The sequence below is a fragment of the Aquarana catesbeiana genome, linkage group LG02, assembly GCF_042186555.1.
Source record: "Aquarana catesbeiana isolate 2022-GZ linkage group LG02, ASM4218655v1, whole genome shotgun sequence".
Lineage (NCBI taxonomy): Eukaryota > Metazoa > Chordata > Amphibia > Anura > Ranidae > Aquarana > Aquarana catesbeiana.
This window is the reverse complement of record NC_133325.1, coordinates 140576018-140602822: the sequence shown is the minus strand read 5'-3', so window position 1 is coordinate 140602822 and position 26805 is coordinate 140576018. Positions and strand designations below refer to the sequence as shown.

The window sequence follows — 26805 nt, the reverse complement described above, 5'->3', positions numbered from 1 at the left end:
AAAATGGCCTACCTGTTCCAGAGTAGTATAGCATTAGGCTTAATGTACACGGGACTTTTTACAACCTATTCTGAACAATTGAACTTGACAGATAGTAACCGATGTTTAAAAACGTCCGTTTTGTCACATTTACATGCCATGTTTAGCTGCGTTTAGCCACGTTTCTGTTTAGAAGTGTTTTTTTTTTCAAATAGTAAAAAATTAAAAACGCTTGTAAACGAAACGTGGCTAAATGCGAGTTACCGCATTTACAAACTGTTACAGGCATTTGGCATTTCAAATGCCTCTGAACATCCGTCCTGAATGCATTTTTTTGCTTTCCAAAAAATTCTTCTAAACTCAACTTCCTAGAAACTACTATAAACTACCCAGTGTACATGTACTGATAAGATAACAAAGAGGAGAGTTCAGGGGCAGCTGAAAAAAACACCCAACTGCTCCTAAACATTCTTTTACCAGCAGCAGTGTACATAAAGCCTTATAGCAGAATAGCCATAGTTAAAGGGCAAGTTCACCTTTGTTCACTTTTTTTACCTAAATTCCAGCTCCCCTATGTACCATTATAGCATTCATGTACTTTTTTTGCAAAAATATCAACGCTTTCCATTGATTTCTACATACACTTACTTTACTTGTCCTCATCCATGTTTCCAGACGTATCCATTAGTAATGTCTTACTTCCTGGTCAGACTTTAGATCATGACACAGAAAGGAGTTGACCAGCTGACCTCATTAGCACACACCCTGCATCATCCACCCTCCCACTCCCAGCTGCACGTTTTTTAAATGAAATGCAATCAATCAGTGATCACCCTTGTCACTAAATACACAATATACAATCAGATTGCATAGTGTATGGCCATATACAAGTACATAGAAGGGAGTGGACAGAAACACTCAGCTGTCAAGTCCCGTTCACATCTCTGCATAGCAAGAACTTGCAATTCCACATGTGTTTTTTGTTTTTTTTAGCGAGGTGGAGGAGGTGTTTTGGAACATTTTCACTCATTACACATAGGGCAGCCCATCCACCTGAATGGGCTGCCCTACACACAGCAATCGCCTCAAAGAAGCTTCAGAACCTTTTTTTAGAGCGGAGCTTGGTGCGTTTTTTTACTGTGATTTTTGCTGCAGCGCATTTCTGAAATGCAAGGAAACGCACAGATGTGAATGGAGCCTCATTGTTCTTGTGTTATCGCACTAATTTCACTTTCAGGCCCCATTCACATCTAGCATAGTGGGACCACACATTTTGTGGCTCATTTTTTTCTGTGACATGCATAGGGCAGCCTGTTAATTTCAATTGGCTGCGCTACATGTGGTTAATGGGACATTTTGGCGTTTTGTGGGTTGGGTGTTTTTTACTGTGTGTTTTGCAGCATTTGCCCCTCATTTTTTCACATGGTAAAACGTGTGTTTGTTTCTGTGTTTGGTGTGTCAGTAACAATTAATAGCACTGAAAGTGCAACTAGTAATTTTAGGTGTATAAACATGGCCATACACTATACAATCTGATTTTACAATCTCCTTTAGATTTACCAAATTTATATAATAGGAGGAAACACCTTTCTAGCCAAACACTCTGTATCCAATCAAGCAGGACTTACATTACATAGTTGATGGTAGCTTCAAAGGAGATTGTACAATTAGATCGTATAGTGTATGGTGAACTTTACAGAACCCAGGAGACCCTTTTCCGGTTTTCAATACTACAGTTCTATCCACATAGGCTGTTATCTCATCTCCTGCACACTTCAAAATGCCAAATGAATGATTTATGCAAGATTAAACTTAAAAGGCTAAGTTCCCCTTTGTTCATCTTTTTTTTCTAAATTCCAGCTCCCCTATGTACCAATTTAGCATTAATGTGCTTCTTTTGCAAAAATAGCAACGCTTTCCATTAATTCTACAGATACTTACTTCACTGTCCTCATGGATGTTTGTACAATCAGATTGTACAGTGTATGGCGATATTTACACACCTAAAATTACGAGTTGTGCTTTCAGTGCCAATAATTGCAAACATGGATTAATTGCATTAATTGGAATAATTAATTAATTAATTGGGTTAATTGCAAACATGCAAACATGGATGAGGACAAGTAAAGTAAGTGACTGTAGATTTATTGGAAAGCGTTGATATTTTTGCACACAGATCCATGTCCTGTTAGGGGAGAGGAAACAGATCGTGTGTTCATACCAAGTATAAACACCGATCGGTCTCCTCCCCAAGTCAGTCCCCCCACAGTTAGAATCACTCCCTAGGTAGCACATTTAACCTCTTGATCACCCCCTAGTGTTAACTCCTTCCCTGCCAGTGACATTTATGTGAATGGTCCCAAAATAGTGTCAAAAGTGTCTGAAAATTGCATAAGTTTATCCCTTATTTTGTTTGCGCAAACCAATCAATATACGCTTATTGCAATTTTTTTACCAAAAATATGTAGAAGAATACATAACAGCCTGCCTAAAGTGAGAACATTTTTTTTTTTTTTTTAAAGGGATATTTATTATAGCAAAAAGTAAAAAATGTTGTTTTTTTTTCAAACTTGTCACTCTTCTTTTGTTTATAGGGCAAACAATTAAAACAGCAAAGGTGATCAAATACCACCAAAAGAAAGCTCTATTTGTGGGAAAAATATTATAAAAATTCATATGGGTACAGTGTTGCATGACCGCGCAATTGTCATTCAAAATGTTACGGTGCTGAAAACTGAAAATTGGCCTATGCAGGAAGAGGGTGAAAATGCCCTGTATTGAAGTGGTTAAAATGTCCGTTCTAACAAAATGTATTATTACATGTTATTTTATACATTGATAAGAAAGCGGTGGTGTGAGATGTTATTAAAAACTAAAAAATAGAAATGTTATTAAAAGCTAGTAAATAGAACAATTGCAAAAGTAAAACCTTGAGCGTGGAGGGGGGAGTAAAGATAGAGAGAGCTTCTAACAGAAGTTGTTTCTGTGTGTTAAGGGAAGGTTACAGAACACATTTCAACAGTGTAAACAAGATGGAGTCTCTTGTGCTTAAATAAACAATACAGTGAAAGTCCATGTCATTTTCTGCCTTTTGTTTATTGGACACAAGTCTTCTCCGTGTTACTTCGGTCAATTGCTGGCAGCTCCTGCTACATTGGCGCAGAGAAACAGTGTCCTGTTCAGCTCTCTCCTAGCTTTCTCAGAATAATAGGTTCACCAGGGCTGGTGGACCATCTGTTGGTACAGTGGGTAGTCACACAGAGGCATAGCCTGATGAGGAAGTAAATAGCAAATATGAGAACAGGAACATCACAATATAAGCACCTAATTTCTGTAACCATGTTGCTATGCCATATAAAAAGTCACCAATACCTCCTAATCCCTTAAAGGGGTTCCATCAATCTTTAGCAATATCTCTGGCCCTATTCTGTAGTTCTCTTATTTTAGCAAGATGCTCTTTAATAATGACCTCATTATCAGAAATGTATATGCAACAGTCAGTGTGAATAATCTTACACACCCCACCTTTAGCTAGAGTGATATAATTTAGTGTTAATCTATGCTTCAATACTATTTTTTTTAAGCTGAGCCATTTCTTCACTTAATAAACCTATATTAGTGGTAGTAAGGTTAATAATCTCATCTACAATTCTAGTGTAATTATTTATTCTTTTCATTGCTTCAATTGCCCATCCTGTCCAGGGAGGGAATCATGACCATGTCATTTCACCTTCAGTGAACAGCTCTCTTTTGAACACTAAAGGGTATTCTGGACTTTGACTGGGTTACACTGTATCTTTTGTGAGCAGCCAAAGCAGGTAATAACTTCCCAATATAACATGTACCTGTAAGCTTTATCCACATATTAAATATAACTATCTACGTATGGATGGTATACCTGCTCCTAAAACAATACATGCAAAACCATTCATTCTCAGGTAACCGATATTTCCACATATTGGGATCTGTGAGCAATTTGTACTATAAAGGGTTCCATAAACTGTAATCTTTGCTGCAGTGCAATCTGAATTGCCCAACTGTGTACATTTAGTGTTAAATGGGCATGTAATGTTTAGACAAATCTGTGGATTGTCTATGTGTTTTGAAACCATCAAAGTTACTGATCTGTGTTCATTAGCTGTGGAAACTATGTATGAGCCTTTTATTCTGGTCATGCCCCTGTTGAAGACTTTGCAGTTGAAACGCGTAGGGATGGCGTTTCAGCTTCTCACATTGCCATTTTTTATTCGTTTGTGATCACTTTTTATCTTGTTAAGGTTTTTATTCATTAAAACCCCTTGTTTTTGACCTACACCATGTGGAGTCCTTTTCTTCTCTTCCTCCATGGCTCCATCTTCAACTAGTTCCTCCTGACCTTTCCTTTCCGGAACTGGAGAGTGTGCGTGATAGTGGTTCAACTTCCACCTAGGACTACCACCCCTTATCGGTGATCGAGAACTATGGGATAACATCCGGGTGGATACCACGGGAGGTTACCTTCTCATGCCTAAACAGACGTACTGCTATACGGCAGATACGTCCTACGGATCTGGTAAGAGTACCTAACCTCTTTCATTTGTCTGTGGTGTGTTACCTGTGGTGGTTTTACATCTAAGTACCTATTCACCGTCCAGGTTCAAGCTCCTTCCCTTTTGAGAAGACTTCCACTGATCCTACGTTCATGAACTTTGGTCCCAGAGCATACCACATTGCACCATAGACATTTTTGTGTTTATATCTCACTTGTTTATTTTTATTGTGTTAATTTATATTATTTTTTAGGATTGTTCACAATCCTTCACAGATATACACATGTTTTACTTATGTTCCTAGTTCATGCTTGGGACTTTAGCGCTGCACTTTATTATATATATATATATTGGTTTGACTTGGTTTGTTTGTGCGTCAGCTGCTGTTCACTTATTTTGTATTGATACAGCACTTCCTTTATCACTGCTTAAATTAAGGACATGGATTGCTGGAACCATATCCTGTGGTCTGATGAGACTAAGATCAACTTATTTGGTTCAGATGGTGTCAAATGTGTGGGGTGGCAACCAGGTGAGGAGTACAAAGGCAAGTGTGTCTTGCCTACAGTCAAGCATGGTGATGGGAGTGTCATGGTTTGGGGCTGCATGAGTGCTGTCGACACTGGGGAGTAGTTCATTGAGGGAACCATAAATGCCATCATGTACTGTGACATACTGAAGCAGAGCATGATCCCCTCCTCCCTTTGGAGACTGGGCCGCAGAGCAGTATTCCAACATGATAACGATCCCAAAACATACCTCCAAGATGACCACTGCCTTGCTAAAGAAGCTGAGGGAAAGGTGGTGAACAGGCCGAGCATGTCTCCAGACCTAAACCCTATTGAGCATCTGTGGGGAATCCTCAAACGGAAGTTGGCGGAGTGAAAGGTCTCTAACATCCACCAGCTCCATGATGTCATCATGGAGGAGTGGAAGAGGACTCCAGTAGCAACCTGTGAAGCTCTGGTGAACTCCATGCCCAAGTGGGTTAAGGCAAAGCTGGAAAATAATGGTGGCCACACAAAATATTGACACTTTGGGCCCAATTTGGACATTTTCACTTAGGGGTATACTCACTTTTGTTGCCAGTGGTTTAGACATTAATGGCTGTGTGTTGAGTTATTTTGAGGGGACAGCAAATTTACACTGTTATAGAAGCTGTACACGCACTACTTTACTTTGTAGCAAAGTATAATTTCTTCAGTGTTGTCACATGAAAAGAGAGATACTGTATATACCCTATCTTTAACGCTGACCTATATACCCTATCTGTAATGCTCACCTATATACCCTATCTGTAATACATTTCCAGAATATGCCCCTTTTTAACTAATGACACCACCAAGCTTCTAATTCACTCCCTGGTCATCTCTCGTCTCAATTACTGCCACTCCCTCCTCATTGTATTACCTTTACATAGATTATCCCCCCTTCAGTCCATAATGAATGCCGCTGCAAGACTCTTCCACCTTACCAACCATTCAGTGTCCTCCACCCCTCTCTGCCAATCCCTCCACTGGCTTCCACTCACCCATGAATAAAATTTAAAGTACTAACAATAATTTACAAAGCCATCCATAACTCTGCCCCCAGCTACATCACTAACCTAGTCCCAAAATACCAACCAAGCCGCTCTCTTTGGTCATCCCAAGACCTCCTACGCTCTAGCTCCCTTGTCACCTCCTCCCATGCTCGCCTCCAGCATTTCTCCAGAGCTTCTCCCATCCTTTGGAACTCCCTACCCCAATCTGTCTGACTGTCCCCTAATCTATCCATCTTTACGCCATCCCTGAAAACCCTTCTCTTCAAAGAAGCCTATCCTACTTCCTCCATCAGCTCATCCCCCCACAGCTATTACCTTTTGTATCAATTGACCCTTCCTTTTTAGTTTGTAAGCTCTAACGAGCAGGGCCCTCTGATTCCTCTTGTATCAAATTGTAATGTAACTGTAATGTCTGCCCTCGTGTTGTAAAGTGATGCGCAAACTGTTGGCGCTATATAAAACCTGTATAATAATAATAATAATGCTGCTCACCTATATACCCTATCTTTAACCCCTTCCTGACTGGCGCACGCCGATGTACATCGGCAGAATGGCACGACTGGGCAAATGGACTTACAGGTGCGTCCATTTGAATTCCCCGCCGTGCCATTGCGTGCATGCCGCCGGCAGCGCGCGCGCGGTCCGGGGGCTCCATGAGTCGGGTCGCGGGATGTAAACAGCATCTCCCCGTTCTGCCTAGTGACAAGTGTCATTGATCTCTGCTCCCTGTCATCGGGAGCAGTGATCAGAGTAGTGACACAGCTAGCCCATCCCCCTACAGTTAGAAACATTCCCCTAGGACATACTTAACCCCTCCCCGCCCCCTAGTGGTTAACCCCTTCACTGCCAGTGTCATTTATACAGGAATCAATGCATTTTTATAGCACTGATTGCTGTATAAATGACAATGGTCCCAAAAATGTATCAAAAATGTCCGACATGTCTGCCATAACGTCGCAGTCACAATAAAAATCGCTGATCGCCGCCATTACTAGTAAAAAAAAATTTATTAATAAAAATGCCATAAAACTATCCCCTATTTTGTAAATGCTATAACTTTTGCGCAAACCAATCAATAAACGCTTATTGCAATTTTTTTTTTACCAAAAATATGTAGAAGAATATGTATCGGCCTAAACTGAGGGAAAAAAATGTTTTTTTTATATATTTTTGGGGGATATTTATTATAGCAAAATATAAAAAATAATGCTTTTTTTTTCAAAATTGTCGCTCTTATTTTGTTTATAGCGCAAAAAATAAAAATCGCAGAGGTGATCAAATACCACCAAAAGAAAGCTCTATTTGTGGGGAAAAAAGGACGTCAGTTTTGTTCGGGTGGAACATCGCACGACCGCGCAATTGTCAGTTAACGCGACGCAGTGCCGAATCGCAAAAAGTGCTCTGGTCAGGAAGGGGGTAAATTCTTCCGGGGCTGAAGTAGTTAATGCTGACCTATATACCCTATCTGTAATGCTGACCTATATATCCTATCTGTAATGCTGCTCACCTATATACCATATCTGTAATGCTGACCTAGATACCCTATCTGTAATTCTGCTCACCTATATACCTTATTTGTAATGATCACCTATATACCATATTTGTAATGCTCACCTATATACCCTATCTGTAATTCTGCTCACCTATATACCTTATTTGTAATGCTCACCTATTTACCCTATATGTAATGCTCACTTATATACCCTGATCTGTGTGGCTGAGCTGTATACTCTTACCTTTGATCTTGGGGCTGAATACTCTGTCCTGTGGTTCTGGGGCTGTATGCTCTGTCCTGTGGTTCTGGGGCTGTATGCTCTGTCCTGTGATTCTGGGGGTGTATGCTCTGTCCTGTGATGCTGAGCTGTACACTCCTGACACTATAGGTGGAAGCAAGTGGAATACAGGGGATGGAGTGGGTGGATTATTTAAGGGGTGGGGCTTATGAGAAGTGGGAAGGGTCAAAAAGGAAGGGCGGGGTCTGGCGCCCCCATCCTAAAACTTCAACAGCCGCCACTGCTGCCAACTCCTGATATTTGACTCGCCAACTGTTATAGACATTTCTGGTTGTGACTCCTTAGATAAAAATTAACTCTGCAATTGCAGGAACAGATTCACAGGACACAATCACTGTGTTTAAAATGTCCGTTCTGACAAAATTTATTACTACATGTTATTTTATACATAGATTATTGAAAACAAACTAACTAAATATGTTATTAAAAGCTAGCGAACAGAACAATTGCAAAAGTAAAACCTTGAGAGGGGAGAGGGGAGTAAACATAGAGAGAGCTTCTAACAGAAGTTATGTCTGTGTGTTAAGTAAAGGTTACAGAACACATTTCAACAGTGTAAACAAGATGGAGTTTCTTGTGCTTAAATGAACAATACAGTAAAAGTCCATGTCATATATCCATATGTAAACAATATTGTTAAAAGTATTGGGACACCTGCATTTACACGTGAACTTTAATGTCATCCCAGTCTTAGTCTGTAGGGTTCAATATTTAGTTGGCCCACCCTTAGAAGCTATAATAGCTTCAACTCTTCTGGGAAGGCTGTCCACAAGATTTAGGAGTGTGTCTATGGGAATGTTTGACCATACTTCCAGAAGCGCATTTGTGAGCTCAGACACTGATGTTGGACAAGAAGGCATGGCTCGCTGTTTCACCGCTAGTTCATCCCAAAGGTCAGGTTGAGGTCAGGACTTTGTGCAGGCCAGTCAAGTTCCTCCATCTCAAACTCGCTCATTCATGTCTTTATGGACCTTGTTTGTGTACTGGTGCGTAGTCATGTTGAAAAAGGAAGGGGCCATCCCCAAACTGTTCCCACAAAGTAGGGATCATGAAATTGTCCAGAATGTCTTGGTATGCTGATGCCTTATGAGTTCCCTTCACTGGTACTAAGGGGCCAAGCCTAACCCCTGAAAATCAACCTCACACCATAATCTCCCCTCCTCCAAATGATTGGGACCAGTGCACAAAACAAGGTCCATAAAGACATGGATGAGTGAGTTTGTGGTGGAGGAACTTGACTGGCCTGCACAGAGTCCTGACCTCAACCCGATAGAACACCTTTGGGATGTATTAGAGAAGAGACTGCGAGCCAGGCCTTCTCGTGTAACATCAGTGCCTGACCTCACAAATGTGCTTCTGGAGGAATGGTCAAACATTCCTATAGACACACTCTTAAACCTTGTGGACAGCCTTCCCAGAAGAGTTGAAGCTGTTATAGCTGCAAAGGGTGGGCCAACTCAATATTGAACCCTAAGGACTAAGACTGGGATACCATTAAAGGCGTACTTCCCAATACTTCTGAAAATATAGTGTATATGCATGTGTAGCAATGGCCCAACCCCTAAAGGCCTAACGGAGACCTCCAGAGCCAGAGAGAGTTGACATCCTTCTGTGTAGAGTGGGTTACAAGGCATGGTGGGTGTAATCCAAATGGAGTGATGGGCGCCAGACACTTTTTGGATGAAAAAGAGATTTATTGTCTCTTAACAGAACTGTGGGAGAGAGGGTTAGTGCCAGGACACCCTTAAGTAGATGGAATGATATTTGTCAGACTCCGAGACTTCTATAGGTAGACAGCTATACAGGGGAAGGCCTCCAGCTGGATACCACTTCTGTATTGGTAGAACCGCTGTCTCCTATGGCAACAAATCTTGTAACAGTCACTAAGGGTGGTTGTACTTCAACTATTAACAACACAGAGTAGTTCTTCTCTTAAACTACAGTCTACAACTGTAGAGTTGCACGAACTGAGCTCCCAGTCTCTCACTAGACTTTCAGATCTCATAGCCACTGAATCTCCTGAGCTCTTCCACAGCTAACGAGCTATATACTCCTCAAGAGTCACCCCTGCTATCCTGCTGGGTCCCTGATGGGTCCTTGGCTTGGCACTTGCTGAATTTTTCCCACTTCTTCACCGTCCCTGGCTGGTGAGAAGACTGCTCTGGTACTTGCTCCTGCTTACCCACTGTAGTCTTCGGTAGCAAGGCGGATGGTCCCTTTGTGGTGACAACTTCACCTTTTACCTCCGACCACAACTGGTCCCGAGCCGGCGGGACCTTTATCCTCGGTTGGACTCCAATCCTGTAGTCCCAACCCTACACTGCTTCTCCTGCTCCTGGATAGGCCTCAGGCAGCCTAGCAGCCAGGTGTCCCCAGATAGGCCTCGGGCTTCCAGCCTAGCAACCTGGGCGACATAACACACATCCGCCCAGACAGCCATCCAGGTGGCACAGAACACCGATCACCTGACTCCACCCAAATAAATAGGCTCTCCCAGCAGGCCAAGGAACCAAAAAGACGCCTGCCTATTGGCTGAGACTCCTCATCCATTCATGATCTGACCTTGCTAAGCCCTTTTCACTCTAATGTCACCAGCTACAGCACCACCTAGTGACAGAAGAGAAAAGGTGCAGCAATTGCAGAGTTATTGAGGAATCGGTGAATCTTCTAACAATTAACCAGGACAAATACTACCTAACAAACTAAATTTAATAGCAACCCTGCCTAAACACCAGGGTGCTACACATGTAATGTCAGTCTTCACCACCCAGATCAGCCTACCTTTTTTGTGCATATAGTCAGGACATGGGTGTGTGTGTACCCATGGATGGTCAGGAAGAGACTGACCAAGCTGTCTGTTTGCTCTATTTGAAGGCCAGACAGGGAGGAGTTGCTTGGCTGCAAGGAGGTGAGGGGAAGAAGCTGGGCACTGCATGAATAGTGGTTGCCATAATGTTAATACAGAGCCATGTTTATTTCAATCAACCACTTCAGCCCCGGAAGGATTTACTGATTTTCCTGACCAAGCCCTTTTTTGCGATACGGCATTGCGTCGCTTTAACTGACAATTGTGCGGTCGTGCAACATTGTACCCTAATAAAATTGATGTCTTTTTTTTCCCCACAAATAGAGCTTTCTTTTGGTGGTATTTGATCACCTCTGCGGTTTTTATTTTTTGCGCAACAAACAAAAAAAGAGCGAACAGTTTGAAAAAAAAGCAATATTTTTTACTTTTTGCTATAATAAATATCCCCAAAAAATATATAAAAAAACAAATTTCTTCCTCAGTTTAGGCCGATATGTATTCTTCTACATATTTTTGTAAATAAAAATCGCAATCGCCTATATTGATTGGTTTGCGCAAAAGTTATCGCGTCTACAAAATAGGGGATAGATGTATGGCATTTTTATTATAATTTTTTTTTATTAGTAATGGCAGCGATCTGCGATTTTTATCATGACGCGGACAGATCGGATACTTTTGACACTATTTTGGGACCATTGGCATTTATACAGTGATCAGTGCTATAAAAATGCACTGATTACTGTGTAAATGTCACTGGCATGTTCTAACTGTAGGGGGAATGGGCTCACTAGAACATGACAGAGATCACTGCGCCCGATCACTGGGAGCAGTAGAGCCCTGTCATGTTGCTAGGCAGAACAGGGAAATGCCTTGTTTATATAGGCATCTCCCCGTTCTGGCTCTCCGTGTTACGATCGCGGGCCACCAGCGGACATCGAGTCCGTGGGACCCACGGGTACGCTCCCACAGCGGGCTTGCGCATCGGCGCCCACGTGCCCGCTAGCCGCTGATGACGCAGCGACGGATGGGTACGTTGTTTTGCGCACCCGTGCCACTTTGCCAACGTATATCAGTGTGAGCCGGTCGGCAAGCGGTTAAAAAATGATATACTGTTTCAATGATACACAGTAGTGGCAATAACTTGCAGTCTAAAACTATTTTCTGGAAAAATTTAAATTTTGTTTTTTTCTTTTTATTGTCGCAGTGGTGTTAACCCATTTAAATGTTCTGGTCCTCAAGTTGTCAAAAAAGGCCTATTTTATACTTTCACTATGATACTATTAAAGTTGGAATGACACCACAAATCATTTAAAGAGACTCTATCACCTTGACATCTAAGGAAAAAGTGGCAAAGTCTCTTATCAGCCCATCTTACCAATTCACTTATATTCTCATTTGCAGTGATCCCCCACCACTCTTTTGCTTTATTGGAGACTCTGCAAATTACCAGTGCTTCTGGGTATGGGGGGGGGGGGGGGGGGCAGTGGCCTCCTCCCATGGTATAGTGCTCAGGTCTGAGCAGCCATTTGCCAGGTCCAGACATCCTTATGAGGATAATGATGAAATTAACCCTGTGAAGGAACTGATGTCACCCAACAGGATTGTTTACGGTATTTGACTCCCGGCTCCCACAAGGGATGCAGGGAAGGTTATCATAAATGGGTGGATGGATGTGGGCTTTTAAGATACTCTGCATGGGCTAAGTGACAGTGTGTTGTTAAATTTATTCTCGAAGGGTGGGGGCGTGGCCGACCAGAGAAGGAGATGGACGCTTAGGCTCACAGCTCGTCAGCCAGGGGAAACAATCCAGCGACACAGGCCGCCATCACAACCCCATCTGCAGCCATCCTTGCTCCAGGACTGCAGGAGATCAAGATGCACATGTCCAGGAAAAGATTTACGGACCACAAACCCGGATGCCATCCCAGAGGAACAGCCAGATACAGGTACCCCTGCTGTGCTCTCCTACCCCCCGGAGTGCGACCCTTTCCCTGGCAGCCCAGCAAAAGCTAAAATGCGGCTTGACACGCCACCGCAGCGGAAACAACGCCCACAAATTGAGGCCTAGGCTCCCAATCCCTTCTTCCTCCTTTTTTACCCCCCACCTAGAGGCTATCGCGGTGCTCAGCACCCCCTCTACGAACCTTTTCGTTGTATCAATTGTCAATATCAATCAGTTGTATCAGCTGCATCAAACCTTCCACTAACGGTTTGCTCTACCAGTTTCTTTTTTTCTTTTCTCTTTTTTGGTTCTCACTGTTTTTGTGTTAACATATTGCTCTATTCGCAGCTTCCTAGTCCACCCTACTTTCAGACCTTTGGACTGCCACAAGCCTGCTACTGAGTCTCGCTCCCAGGTACCTTTGGATCCAAACTACAGCAACTAACTGTAAGTGTTGTTGCATAACACCCACCAACCCCACACCCACAAGATGCCGCTTACTATCCTCTCACTGAACACCAACAGGCTAAACCACCCCGCCAAATGCCACTCACTCTGTAAAACCACCACGGCTCTCCACAGTGACATTCTCTGCGTCCAGGAAACCCACCTACTATCATCAAGCTCCTCCCTTTGTAGCAACCGACAGTTCCCTCATATTTTCCACGCATTCCACTCTACTAAAACCAGAGGGGTCATGATTGCGATCAAAGATACGGTAGACTTCCACTTACTGGATGTCGTGTCGAACTCTGAAGGTCGCTTTATAATCCTTATCTGCACCATCAACCAGGTATCCTACACTATCATCAATATTTATGCCCCGAATTTCTACCAAATGAAGTTTCTACACAGAGTGCTACGCACCGCCAGACCCATTCAGAAAGGCCACCTAATACTTTGTGGAGACTTCAACCTGGTCCCAGACTTGTCCATGGACTCCACATCAGCAGCAAAAAGGCGATGCTCACCTGTGAAAAACTTCATCTCCTCTCAGGATCTGTATGATGTTTGGCGTTGCCACCATGGATCCGAACAAGACTTCACCTTTTTTTCCTCCAGGCACGTATTGGAGAATAGACTTGTTTTTAACTGACAAATGGATTTTACAGAAAATCTCTAGCTCTGCAATCCACACCACGACATGGTCGGACCATGCTCCAACCTCAATTACAATACAAGATTCCAACTTACAACACAACACCTTCCTCTGGCGAGCAAACAACTACATTATCCAACATGACAAATACACGCCAGAAATATCTGATCACATTACTGATTTTTTCTCATTGAACAAGGGCTCTGTGTCTGACCCTGCCGTGGTGTGGAGCATGCATAAAGCGTACATGAGGGGAATGTTAATTAAATCAAGTTCTTACCATAAACGAATGAGGACGCAGCACTTAGATGAACTAACAGCTCAGATAGCGGCCCTAGAAACGAGACCCGCAGACAAACCAACTACTATCCCTAAGACAAGAACTTTAAACCCTACTCCTCCACTCCTACAAATTCCTCCAAAGGAAAATGAAAGCATCTACATATTCCACCTCTAAGAAAGCGGGGAAGAAACTTGCACAATGTCTTAAAGGAAGACGTGCCAAAACTAAAAAAACCCAACTGATCCATCCCTACACGACAGCCTCCCTAAGTATTCCGCAAGACATAGCCGACGCTTTCAGTGCCTATTATGGAGACCTTTACAACCTCAAACAAGACCCCCATACCCACACAGGATGACATTGACAACTTTCTCTGCAATCTTGACCTACCCACACTGACTTGGGAACAACTAGCCGGCCCTAACGCCCCGTTCACGGAACAAGAGATTAAGACATCTATTGACTCACTACCTAGTGGTAAAGCACCAGGCCCCGACGGACTGACAGGGGAATACTATAAACAATTCTCCCCACACCTAACCCCGTACCTCACTGAACTTTTCAATCACGCTGCCTCCTCTTCTATTTTTTCGATAGAATACTTAAAAGCATTGGTTATAATGATACCGAAGCCAGGGAAGAAGTCAAACGTCCTCCAAAATTTTCGCCCAATTTCTTTACTCAATCTCGACCTCAAAATATACGCTAAAACAATAGCAGCAAGACTAATTGAGATTATGCCCACTCTTATCCACCAAGACCAGACGGGGTTCACAAAGGGCAGGCAGGCATCGGATGCCACCAGAAGGATGATTAACGTCATTCACCATGCAGAATCAACTGGAACACCTTCTCTGCTTCTGTCTTTGGATTCAGAGAAGGTGTTAGACAGGGTTCACTGGTCATACCTCAGGACAGTCCTCCAAAAATTTGGGTTCCAAGGCAACATCCTAAGCACCATTATGGCACTATATTCCAACCCTGAGGCCCAAGTGTACACAGAGGGCATGCTCTCCCGCCCATTCCCCATCACCAACGGCACACGACAGGGCTGCCCTCTATCCCCCCTCATCTTTAACATGCTCATGGAACCCCTAGCAGAACATATCCGCTCCCACCCCAACATCTCAGGCCTTCAAATTGGCACCTCGCACCATAAAATCAGCCTCTTTGCTGATGATGTCATCCTCATCCCTACCGGCCCGACTTCCTCCCTGGCAGAAGTACAAAAATTGCTCAACTGGTTTAGCTCAGTTTCGTACTACAAGGTTAACACGACCAAATCCTTCATACTAGACCTCAATATAGACGCTACCATGAGAAACCTCCTACAGCTACAATACCCATTCGCGTGGGCTAGTAATGACATATCCTACCTAGGCATCCAACAACCGAGAAAGACCAAAAACCTCTACTCATGTAATTTCCTGCCACTCCTTCAGAACATCCAATCGACTTCACAACAAATAGCAAAACATGAACTTTCCTGGACAGGAAGACTTGCGGCCTTCAAAATGATATGCCTCCCTCAAATATTGTATTTCTTCAGGACTCTACCCATCACAATACCCGCCACATTTTTCAGGTCTCTTCAAACAATATTTAACAAATATCTTTGGAATAGTAAAAGACCTAGATATGCCCATCTAAAACTGATTAAACATAAACTGGCGGGAGGCACGGGATCCATAGACTTCGAGGATTATTACTTGGCAGCTATCCTAGCTGAACTACCCAGTTGGTTCCAACCCCTCCCAATCACATTATGGGGACAAATAGAGAATTCCTCACTCCCACGGCCCAACCTGAAAAACTGGTTGCTAAGCACCCCTCTCTGCGCCTCAGTCCCAACATCTATATCTCCTACCATGAAGGCCACAGCCCATGCCTGGAAGAAAATGATTACCCTCCTGGCATACACCCCCATCACCCCACAATTCAATGTTCCTTTAGACACCCTCCTGCACTTGACACCTGACCTCCCACTATCATCATGGACCCTCAAAGGATTCCACTCCCTACAAGACTTGCTATAAGGCAACCGCGTTAAGCCCTTCTCCCAACTACAATCCGAATATACCCTTCCTACATCAGAATACTTTACCTATTTACGCATACATCATTGCCTGCGCAATATATCCTTTCCCCTTTATAGCATACATCCCAAGACCTGGGAATATCTCACCAACCCCGCCACAAAAATCAAGGGTATCTCCTACTTCTACAACAGTCTTCACCAAAAATGCACCTTCTCCAAACTAAACCCACACCACAGGTGGGACACTGATCTTGCATGCACCTATACAGGCACGCACTGGCAACAAGCCCTGAAGACCGTTTACAAAGCCACCAAGTGCGCGGCCCTTTGGGAACTCACACAGAAAATATCTTTACGCTGGTACATCACTCCAGCCAGAATGGCATCTTTTGATCCTCGAAACCCCAACACCTGCTAGAGATGTAAATCTACCAGAGGCGACATACTCCATATTTTCTGGACATGCTCCAACCTACAGAAATACTGGGAAGATATCTTTAAGCTAATATCAACCATAACTAAAATCGCTATCCCCCCCTCACCTGCACTTGCAATCCTAAACCTAACCATTGACAACATTCCCCACCCACTCAGACTTGTAATAACCCATATACTTCTGGCAGCCAGACTCAACATAACCAGACAATGGAAGTCCGACAAACCTCCGACCATGTCCCAAGTCATCGACTTAGTAGCCCTCCACTTCAGTTATGAAACCACAACAGCCGCCAGCAATGGCCAGGGTGGAAAAACACACACAAACTGGCAACCATGGACTGATTGGACTAACACTGCGACTGTCACCTAAAGTTACTGAAACACAGACCTCTCTTTCTTGAACGAGCAATACCAGTTATCTTCTTAACAGTTATGTGTTACATGCTCTAGCAAGTTACTACTGGGAAATGTCAGTCATCGTGTGGATTATGACAACGGGGTCCTCTCCACTCCTGTGGGACTAAAGCTCCGATTTGGGGTGCCACACTAGTGGAGTGGATAGATCATTCCTCTAGGAATTTTCATAGCTATACGTTTACAATTTGTTATATCTGTAACCTGTTAGTGGATACAAGTTAATACGTTGAACTATTTACACCGACGTCGTTGCACGACATACAATACCTAATTGTACAATGTATTTCATATGAAAAATTAATAAAATATATGGAATTAAAAAAAAATTATTCTCGAAGGCAGAATACTCATTTACATCACCAGTATTTGTAAAGTATCAAAAACTAATAAAACTAATTTTGTAAAGTATTTGTATTGTGTACTGATAACATCATTCAATTCTAATTCAATCCAATTCTTAAACAAAATTAATAATTAAAAAATTATTGCATAAATACACTACAGCAATCAGGTTTGTCAACTAAAAATCAAATATGCATATTTAATGCACATATATTATTATTATTAACTATTATTTCTCCACATCAAAAGCGAATACGGCATAATAATTGTGAGAACATTTCAATAAATCCCCAAAGGCTTTATTGTGGAAATGACACAATTTAATTTATACACTGTAACTCTTGATCTATTACCATCTCAAGCAGGTACACTGATGTAGATTAAATAAACTGAGCATTGCAAACAAAACAATATTTCCCATAGGTGTGATCAGTTTAGCAGATTGATGGGTGGCTGCCAGCTTTGCCAAACCCACTATTGCATTAAGCTGGCCTCCAGACACCTATGCAACCAAGCCCAACTTTTTCAAACAGATAAAAAGGATTGCTTTGGTCTCTCAGTGCAAAGGGGCCCAGTCTCTTTCGTCTTATCTGTTTCTTTTGTTTCCTTCAAACTTGATCTTTTTAAACGCCATTATGAACAACTTTAGGCAAATGCAAAGTGTTGGTGGTGGAGGCAGCAGGGGCTTTAGTGTCTGTTCCCTTGGTGGAGGAAGATCAGGTGGCTCTTATTCTGCAGGTGTATCATCACAAAGTCTCTATAACCTTGGTGGAAAAAGGAGAACTGCAGTCGCTTCATCTGTTCGTGTTGGGTCAAGCCATAGTGGAGGAGCATTTGGTGGTGGTGCTGGAGGATATGGTGGTGGTGCAGGAGGATATGGTGGTGGTGCAGGAGGATATGGTGGTGGTGCAGGAGGATATGGTAGTGGTGCAGGAGGATATGGTGGTGGTGCAGGAGGATATGGTGGTGGTGCAGGAGGATATGGTGGTGGTGCAGGAGCATTTGGCAGTGGTGCAGGAGGATATGGCGGTGGTGCAGGAGGATTTGGTGGTGGCGCAGGAGGCTTTGGTGGAGGTGCAGGAGGACATGGAGGACATGGAGGACATGGAGGAGGTCTCGGCTTCCCTGTGTGTCCTCCTGGTGGCATCCAGGAAGTGAGCATAAATCAAAGCCTTTTGAAACCACTTAATGTTGAAATAGATCCAAACATTCAAAAAATGAAAACTGAGGAAAGGGAACAGATCAAAACTTTGAACAACAAATTTGCAAGTTTCATTGACAAGGTAAGTGTTGTTTTAATTTATTGTTTCCTGTTTTGAATTGATCCTTTTTTATTCTTAGTGGACTTGGGCATAGGAAGCTAACAGTACTGTCCTTTATGGTTACAGGTTAGGTTTCTGGAACAGCAAAACAAAGTACTAGAGACAAAATGGGAACTTTTACAAGAGCAGGGGCACAAAGGTGGCTCAAAAAAGCCTAGCTTAGAACCAATTTTTGAGGCTTTCATAAGCCTTCTTTCTAGGCAGCTTGAAAGTCTATTAAGTGATAAAGGCCGTCTGGAGAATGAAGAAAAGAATATGCAAGAAATGGTAGAAGACTACAAGAAAAAGTATGTATGCCTTGTCATTTGTCGGTCCATATTTCTAGTTTTACTGTTTAAAAATGCATTTTAAAATAAGGAAGATAGACGATTTTTTAGACTGTCAACATATTTTGTCTATGCAGATATGAAGACGAAATTAATAAACGTACAAAAGCAGAAAATGACTTTGTGGTGCTTAAAAAGGTAAAACATATTTTCTAACTAACATCCTACTGATTACACAGTAATGTTAACCAAGATAAAAAAAGGAAAAAACTCTGAATATACCCCACTAAAATCAGTATTCTTGGTGAGCTGAGTTCAGACCAGTTCTAGAAGTTCCCCAGTTAGATTTAGATACATTCTAGCTATGTTTACGCTTCAGATATAGATCAGGAAAATCTATGCTCTACATGAACCCAGCATGTCTTTGTGGTGTGAATCTGCCATGCAAAGCGAGACGTTTTTGTGTTCTCTTTCAGGATGTGGATGCTGCATTCATGAGCAAAACGGATTTGGAAGTCAAGGTTGACTTGAGCACAGAGGAATTGAACTTCTTGAGAATGCTATATGAGGCAGTAAGAATGCTTACTTTATATTTAAACATGCTTAAAGCAAATGTATAGCCAAACACTTTTTTTAGCTTTCTATTGAGTGGGAAAAAAGGTAAATCCCTGCTAGATTATTTTTACTATCTGTGTACCATTGGGGAAACCCTACTTCCCTTGTCTCAGAGATGCAACAGAAAGAGGAAATCCCCCAAAGTAAGGAGAATAAAGAGTTGTCCCTGGATTTATCTAATTTGATCCATGATTTGTATTTGTAATTTACAGGAGCTTCAAAGTGCACAAGGAGGAACAAGTGACACCTCTGTCATTCTATCTATGAACAATAACCGGGATCTGTCTCTTGATGGAATACTGAGAGATGTAAAGAAACAATATGAAGCTGTTGCAGAGAGAAGCAAAGCTGAAACACAAGGCTTACTTGATCTTAAAGTAAGTTAATTTTATCTACTTTTAGACATACATGCGGTCCCCTAGTTACAAACATCCGACTTACAAACTACTCCTACTTAAAAACGGAGGGAGACAACAGGAAGTGAGAGGAAATCTACCCCTAGGAAGAAAAATTCACTCCTGTAAGAGTTATCATGGGAAAAAGGTGTCTCCATTGATGCTTTATCACCAAGGCTTGTTTCCACAACAACCCAAAATTTTCAAAATCCAATTCTCATTGGGACAGAAAGTGAGGTGAAATCTTCTGAACAGGGGCACACACAGCAAAACAAATGTTACAGGGGTGTTAACCCTTCCCTATGTTATCCAAAAAGCTTAAAAATCGTTTTTGTTGGCTGGAGCTACACTTAAAAAATGGACCTGTTCCGACTTACAAACAGATTCAACTTAAGAACAAACCTACAGACCCTATCTTGTTTGTAACCCGGGGACCGCCTGTACATTGAAACTCACAACAAGTAATTAGACCACACCCCTTAGCCTGTGTGGATAACTTGCCAATGCAAGTCCAGACTTAGGAAACCAGTTATGAAATATTAATTAAGAAAGATTGATATGTATAAAATGTAAATTGATGATCATATACACCTTTACTATATTGTTATTATAGGCTGTTGCCTGGAATTAAATATGTATATAATGTGTATATATATATATATATATATATACAAACCTTTTGAATTTTTTCATGATAAGCTAACATGTAGACAGATAGGTATGTAGATGTAGGTATGCATGTAGTTAAGGATTACAAATGTAGGGAAACCAGGAATTATGCAACTAAAGGCTCCACAAATGCTTATTGTCGTGTTTTACTCGCAACCCTTAGCTCATTCTTCATTATTCTTTTAATTTAAAACTTTTCTATTGTTAGATTTGTTAACAATAGTAACCTTGGAGCTGCTTTTCTTCATTTTAGTTTCAGCAACTACAGGCTACAGCTGGAAAACAGGGAGACAACCTGAAGAGCACCAAGAGTGAGATTGCAGAAATTAACCGTATGATCCAGAGGCTGAGATCCGAGATTGAGAATGTCAAAAAACAGGTATCTTGTTGATTTGTTGCATTTTCTTTGATAGGCTTAAAGGAGTTAAGGCAGAAGGTTTTTTATCTTAATGCATTCTATGCATTAAAATAAAAAAACCTTTTGTGTGTAGCAGCCCCCCCAGCACCCCCCTAATTACCTACCTGAGCCCCTTCTCTCTCCAGCGATGTCCACAATCCCTTCAGCCATCCAGGACACTCCTGGCTGAGACAGAGCAGCGGCTGTCAATCAAAGTCAGTCAGCCAATCAGGGGAGAGAGGGGGTGGGGCCAGGTCAGGGCTCCGTGTCTGAATGGATACACGGAGCTCTAACTCGGCTTGGGTGCCCCCTGTAGCAAGCTGCTGGCTGAGGGGTACTCAAATGAGGGAGGGGTTAGGAACAGCGAAGAAGGACCCGAGAAGAGCAGGATCTGGGTTGCTCTGTGCAAAACCAACTGCACAGAGGAGGTAAGTATAACATGTTTGTTATTTTAAAAAAACAAGCCTTTACAATCACTTTAGGTCTCATTACACAAGTAATTTATTTTAAACCGTGTTGCAGAAAGATCTAAATAACATTTTTCAAATTAAGCAAAATAAAGATCATTCAGTCTAAACTCAGACACTAAAATGACAGTAATATTCTGCAGATTGCAGCTCTTCAGACCTCCATTTCTGAGGCAGAGCAACGTGGAGAACTCGCACTGAAGGATGCCCAGAAGAAGTTGGCTGACCTTGAGGCTGCTATGCAGAAAGCCAAAGAAGACTTAGCCCGTCAAGTACGTGATTACCAAGAGCTACTAAGTGTCAAGATTGCCCTTGATGTGGAAATTTGCACATACAGACTCCTGCTGGAAGGAGAAGAGGACAGGTGAGTTCAAGATGATCCACCTAAAATGTAAACAGCAGGTACAGGTTTCCCATAGGACTATCAAATGCTGTGAGCAACAGGATAGATAAGTCTTTAACTCATATGTGCTTCGTGCAGCTAGCAGGAGACTCACAGGTGTTGTAAGCTAAGCAGGCAGTTTCTTAGGGTTAGACTTAATGTGTTGAACCTTACAGAAAACAGTGTGAGAAAGGTTATGGCCATTAGAAAGTAGTGTCTCATGTCTTCATAGTCAAAAATACCCGAAATATTATTAAATAGTAATTGCTCTGAAAAAGCCATAAGATACAAAAAAGTTAAAAATGTATTTGCTTTATTGACTCTAGGGTGGGTGAAAGCCTACTTTAAATGTGTTTTTATATTAAAAAGCTAAGATTTATGTACAGCTTATGTCTGTTTCCTTTAAACTCTAGCTGTTTCCATCATAGTAGTCATAATAATCCCATGCGTGCCACCAATGATGTTATATAATTTGATATAGTCCATGAGCGCAAACTATTGTATTGTGAGGGTTAGCAAATCTTAGTAAAATAAACACTCACCAGCCACTTTATTAGGTACACCTTGCTAGAACTGGGTTGAACCCCATTTTGCCTTCAGAACTGCCTTAATTCTTCATGGCATAGATTCAACATGGTGTTGGAAACATTCCTCAGAGATTTTGGTCCATATTGAGTTGCAGTTGCTGCAAATTTGTTAGCTGCACATTCATGATGCGAATCTCCCGGTACGTCACATCCCAAAGGCGCTCTATTGGATTGAGATCTGGTGACTGTGGAGGCCATTGGAGTACAGTGATCGCATTGTCATGTTCAAGAAACCAGTGGTGAGATGATTTGAGCTTTGTGACATGTTGCATTATCCTGCTGGAAGTAGCCATCAGAAGATGGGTACACTGTAGTCATAAAGGGATGGACATGGTCAGCAACAATACTCGGGTAGGCTGTGACGTTTAAACAATGCTGAATTGGTACTAAGGGGCCCAAAGTGTGCCAAGAAGAGATCCCCCACACCATTACACCACCTCCACCAGCCTGAACCTTTGATATAAGGCAAGATGGATCCATGCTTTCATGTTGTTTACGCCAAATTCTGACCCTACCATCTTAATGTCGCAGCTGAAATTGAGACTCATCAGAACAGGCAACGTTTTTCCAATCTTCTCTTGTCAAATTTTGGTGAGCCTGTGTGAATTGTAGCCTCAGTTTCCTGTTCTTAGCTGACAGGAGTGGCATTGGTGTTATCTTCTGCTGCTGTAGCCCATCTGCTTCAAGGTTCAATGTGTTGTGCATTCAGAGATGGTATTCTGCAAACTTTGGCTGTAACGAGTGGTTATTTGAGTTACTGTTGCCTTTCTATCATCTCAAACTAGTCTACCCATTCTCCTGTGACATCAACAAGGCATTTTCCTCTACACAACTTCCACTCACTGGATATTTTCTCTTTTTCAGACCATTCTCTGTAATCCCTAGAGATGGTTGTGCGTGAAAATCCCAGTAGATCAGCAGTTTTTGAAATACTCAGACCAGCCCATCTGGCACCAACAACCATGTCTGTTCAAAGTCACTAAATCCCCTTTCTTCCCCATTCTGATGCTCGGTTTGAACTTCAGCAAGTCGTCTTCACCGCGTCTAGATGCCTAAATGCATTGAGTTGCTGCAATTGGCTAATTAGCAATTTGTGTTACCAAGCAATTGAACAGGTGTACTAATAAAGTGTCTGGAGAGTGTATATAAGAGATTTGTAATGAAATAGAGAGTATCCTATTTATAATAACAAAAGCAGTAACATTTCACCCCATGGTGAACTTTCAACGCATCCATACCAATATCTTCACTAGAATGATGAAGTGTCTTACATTGACAAAAATGTTATTACTTGTAGATGGAAATCAAAGACATGTTGGATTAGATACATAAAGAGATAGGTCACCTAAAACAAATTATTCAGATTTGGTGCATGCTAAGATGTTAAACCATTTAACAAATTCTTATCGCTCTGAGTATCTCTGGAGGTCTTTATTCACAAGCCAACAGACTACTCAGGCCTTTATTGGGGGTGTGTTACTCTCCCAGTTGGAACAGAAATAACAGCAAGAAGGTCTTATTGCAACATTCCAAAGGGGACTAATAAGACTAGTTTGGTGACCCAACCCCAAAAGCAATTATTTGCCTCAGAAAGGGAAGGGTTAATGGAGAACAAAGCACTGAGTGTGGATACTTTTCAATAGAGCTGGCTAGAGCTTAGGCAGAATGAGAGAAATGCCCCGTACACACAAGCGGAATTTCCGTCGGAAAAATTTTGGATGGTTTTTCCGACAGAATTCTGCTTAAGCTTGGCTTGCATACACACGGTCACAAAAAAGTTCTCTGAACTTTCGAGCATCAAGAACGCGGTGACGTACAACACTACGACGAGCCGAGAAAATGAAGTTCAGTGCTTCCGAGCACGTGTCAAATTGTTTCCGAGCATGCGTGATTATTTGCACGTCGGAATTGCATACAGACGATCGCATTTTCGGATAGGAACTTTTTCCGACCGAAAAATTGAGAACCTGCTCTCAATCTTTTGCTGGCTGGAATTCCGCCAGTAAAAGTCTGATGGAGCATACACACGGTCGCATTTTCCGACCAAAAGCTCTCATCAGAGTTTTGCTGGCGGCATTTCCGATCGTGTGTACGGGGCATAAGACTACATTTTTCTAATTTTAAATTTGTTGAAAATTACATTGACAATGCATTTTACGAAAGATAAGATAACCATTTCAGCCTAATAATTTTCAATATAACATTGGTTTGCCTTTGCAGAATGTCTGGACATGTACAGAGCAACGTGAGCGTTTGTAAGTATAGATTGGTTCTCTGACTACGGCTATTCTTGCTGTGTTATCTAAAGCAAGAGAAAAATAAAACTCTTATTTTTCTTTCCAGCTGTGGTTGGTGGAGGTTCCTCAAGTATGTCTGGTGGAGGAGCTGGATATGGTTCAGGCGGAGGAGCTGGATATGGTGCTGGCGGAGCAGGCAGTGGATATGGTGCTGGCGGAGCAGGCAGTGGATATGGTGCTGGCGGAGCAGGCAGTGGATATGGTGTTGGAGGAGGCAGTGGATATGGTGTTGGAGGAGGCAGTGGATATGGTGTTGGAGGAGGCAGTGGATATGGTGTTGGAGGAGGAAGTGGATATGGTGTTGGAGGAGGATACAGCAGTGGTGGCGGCCAAGCAAGCAGCGGTTACAGCCAATCATCTGCTTCAAGATCCTCAGTGGCTGTCTCAAAAACAACATCAACCTCCGTCAAGACATCTTTCTAAGATGCCCCACTGTCATAGCACTCGTTTCCACCCTCTCAAGTCAAACTTTACTATACCTTTTCAGTCTGCTCAAATGAGAGAAGCTTCCCTAGTCATCTTCAGTTGTATTAGCCTTGTCCTATCCTTTTTTGTTCTCCAGGAAAGGGCTGATTACAATTTGAACAATTTATGTTTCCCCATCACAGCAACCCATAAACTGGTTATATGCTATTCGATTTTGATTGGCCCACTGCACTAGGGTTACTAAAAAATTTAACAGATGGACGATTCTTAAACAACCCATTTGGTTAAATCCAGTAGAATGGCCCTCATCCTGCACAGGTGCTGGTAAAATAAATTGTTAAATAATGGCTCAAAATGTTACTTTGTATGACCAGTTGCAAAGTTCTCATTGATGGGTTCATTAACTAAAAAGTAATAAAAAACATAGTTTCAAACATGAGAGGAAAACTGCACTACAGCACACACCAAGCAGAATATTGAACCAGATATCATGTGCCAAGGGTATCATGTAAGAATGTAACTTCACTTGAACGTATCCCTGTAAGTGAAACACTAGGTGTTGGCTGTAGCCAGTCCTATACATACCTGCTTTTCTTTGTTTTGTGAAGTAATGGATGGTATCACTTCTGGGTGTTTGTTGTATATAAAATCCTTTATAATGCATTACTGGATTATCCAATACCAGGCTTGCATCTCTTGTCTTTTCTTTATTTCCTCAATAAACTGCATGTGAATTTCAAATTTTATGTGTTTTTATTGCTTTCTTTTTTTTTTTTTTTTTTTTGCTGTTAGAGATTTCCAAACTTTCACTTAAAATTTTAGGAGCCCTAATAATATAAAGTAAATGGCGGCAAACTACACTTTCATTTGATAAACCTAAGATCAGTATACAGCAAGAACTTTTCTGTAATAATAAAAACTCACATTTAATTGGTTTTCAATGCATTAAAGAGTATCTAAGCCCAAGAAAAACAAATGTAATATATTGCAGTGTACCAGTCCCTAAATATGGTAACTGCATTCGTTTTCTATTTTCAGGCTTTTTTCTTTAGTTTTACCTGTTGATCCTGCCAGTAATGCACTTCCTGTCATAGGGTGATAAGATTCGCTCAACATTTTCACCCCAGGACAGTATTACAAATACTGTCCACTCTTCTCTTCTCCATAACATAATCAAGGGGTTCTGTAGTATTTAGAGATAACTAAGAATACTGACTGAAAAGAGGGCAGTGCAGGCAGAGTGCACAAAAATTAATCAGTAAAAATGAATCAGCTGACAACATTTCTGTCAGGATCAGATAAAACAAAACACTTTTGATGAAACATTCACTGTTATGCCCTGTACACACGATAGGATTTTCCGACAACAAAATCTGTTTTTTTTTCAGACAGATGTTGGCTCAAACTTGTCTTGCATACACACGGTCACACAAATCTTGTTGGAAATGAACGCGGTGATGTACAACACGTATGACGAGCTGAGAAAAATGAAGTTCGATAGCCAGTGCGGCTCTTCTGCTTGATTCCAAGCATGCGTGGAACTTTGTGCGTTGGAATTGTGTACACACGATCGGAATTTACAACAACGGATTTTGTGGTTGGAAAATTTGAGATCCAGATCTCAAATTTTGTTTGTCAGAAATTCTGATGGAAAAAGTCCTATGGAGCCTACACACGGTCGGAATTTCCGACAACAAGCTCCGATCGCACATTTGTCGCTGGAAAGTCCGACCATGTGTACGGGGCATTAGGGTTTAAAAACACTTTAATTCA

At 41.9% G+C, this 26805-nt stretch overlaps 1 protein-coding gene across 1 annotated transcript; it reads left to right on the top strand.

Annotated features, from left to right (window-relative positions):
• The first annotated feature begins 17746 nt into the window (after nucleotides 1-17746).
• On the top strand, nucleotides 17747-25773 carry LOC141127266 (keratin, type II cytoskeletal cochleal-like). The gene is made up of 9 exons (XM_073613545.1): nucleotides 17747-18492; nucleotides 18598-18818; nucleotides 18935-18995; nucleotides 19274-19369; nucleotides 19625-19789; nucleotides 20730-20855; nucleotides 21484-21704; nucleotides 24530-24564; nucleotides 24653-25773. The coding sequence occupies exons 1-9, from the start codon at nucleotides 17845-17847 to the stop codon at nucleotides 25027-25029; spliced, it is 1950 nt and encodes a 649-aa protein (XP_073469646.1). The 5' UTR covers nucleotides 17747-17844; the 3' UTR covers nucleotides 25030-25773.
• The last annotated feature ends 1032 nt before the right edge of the window (nucleotides 25774-26805 follow it).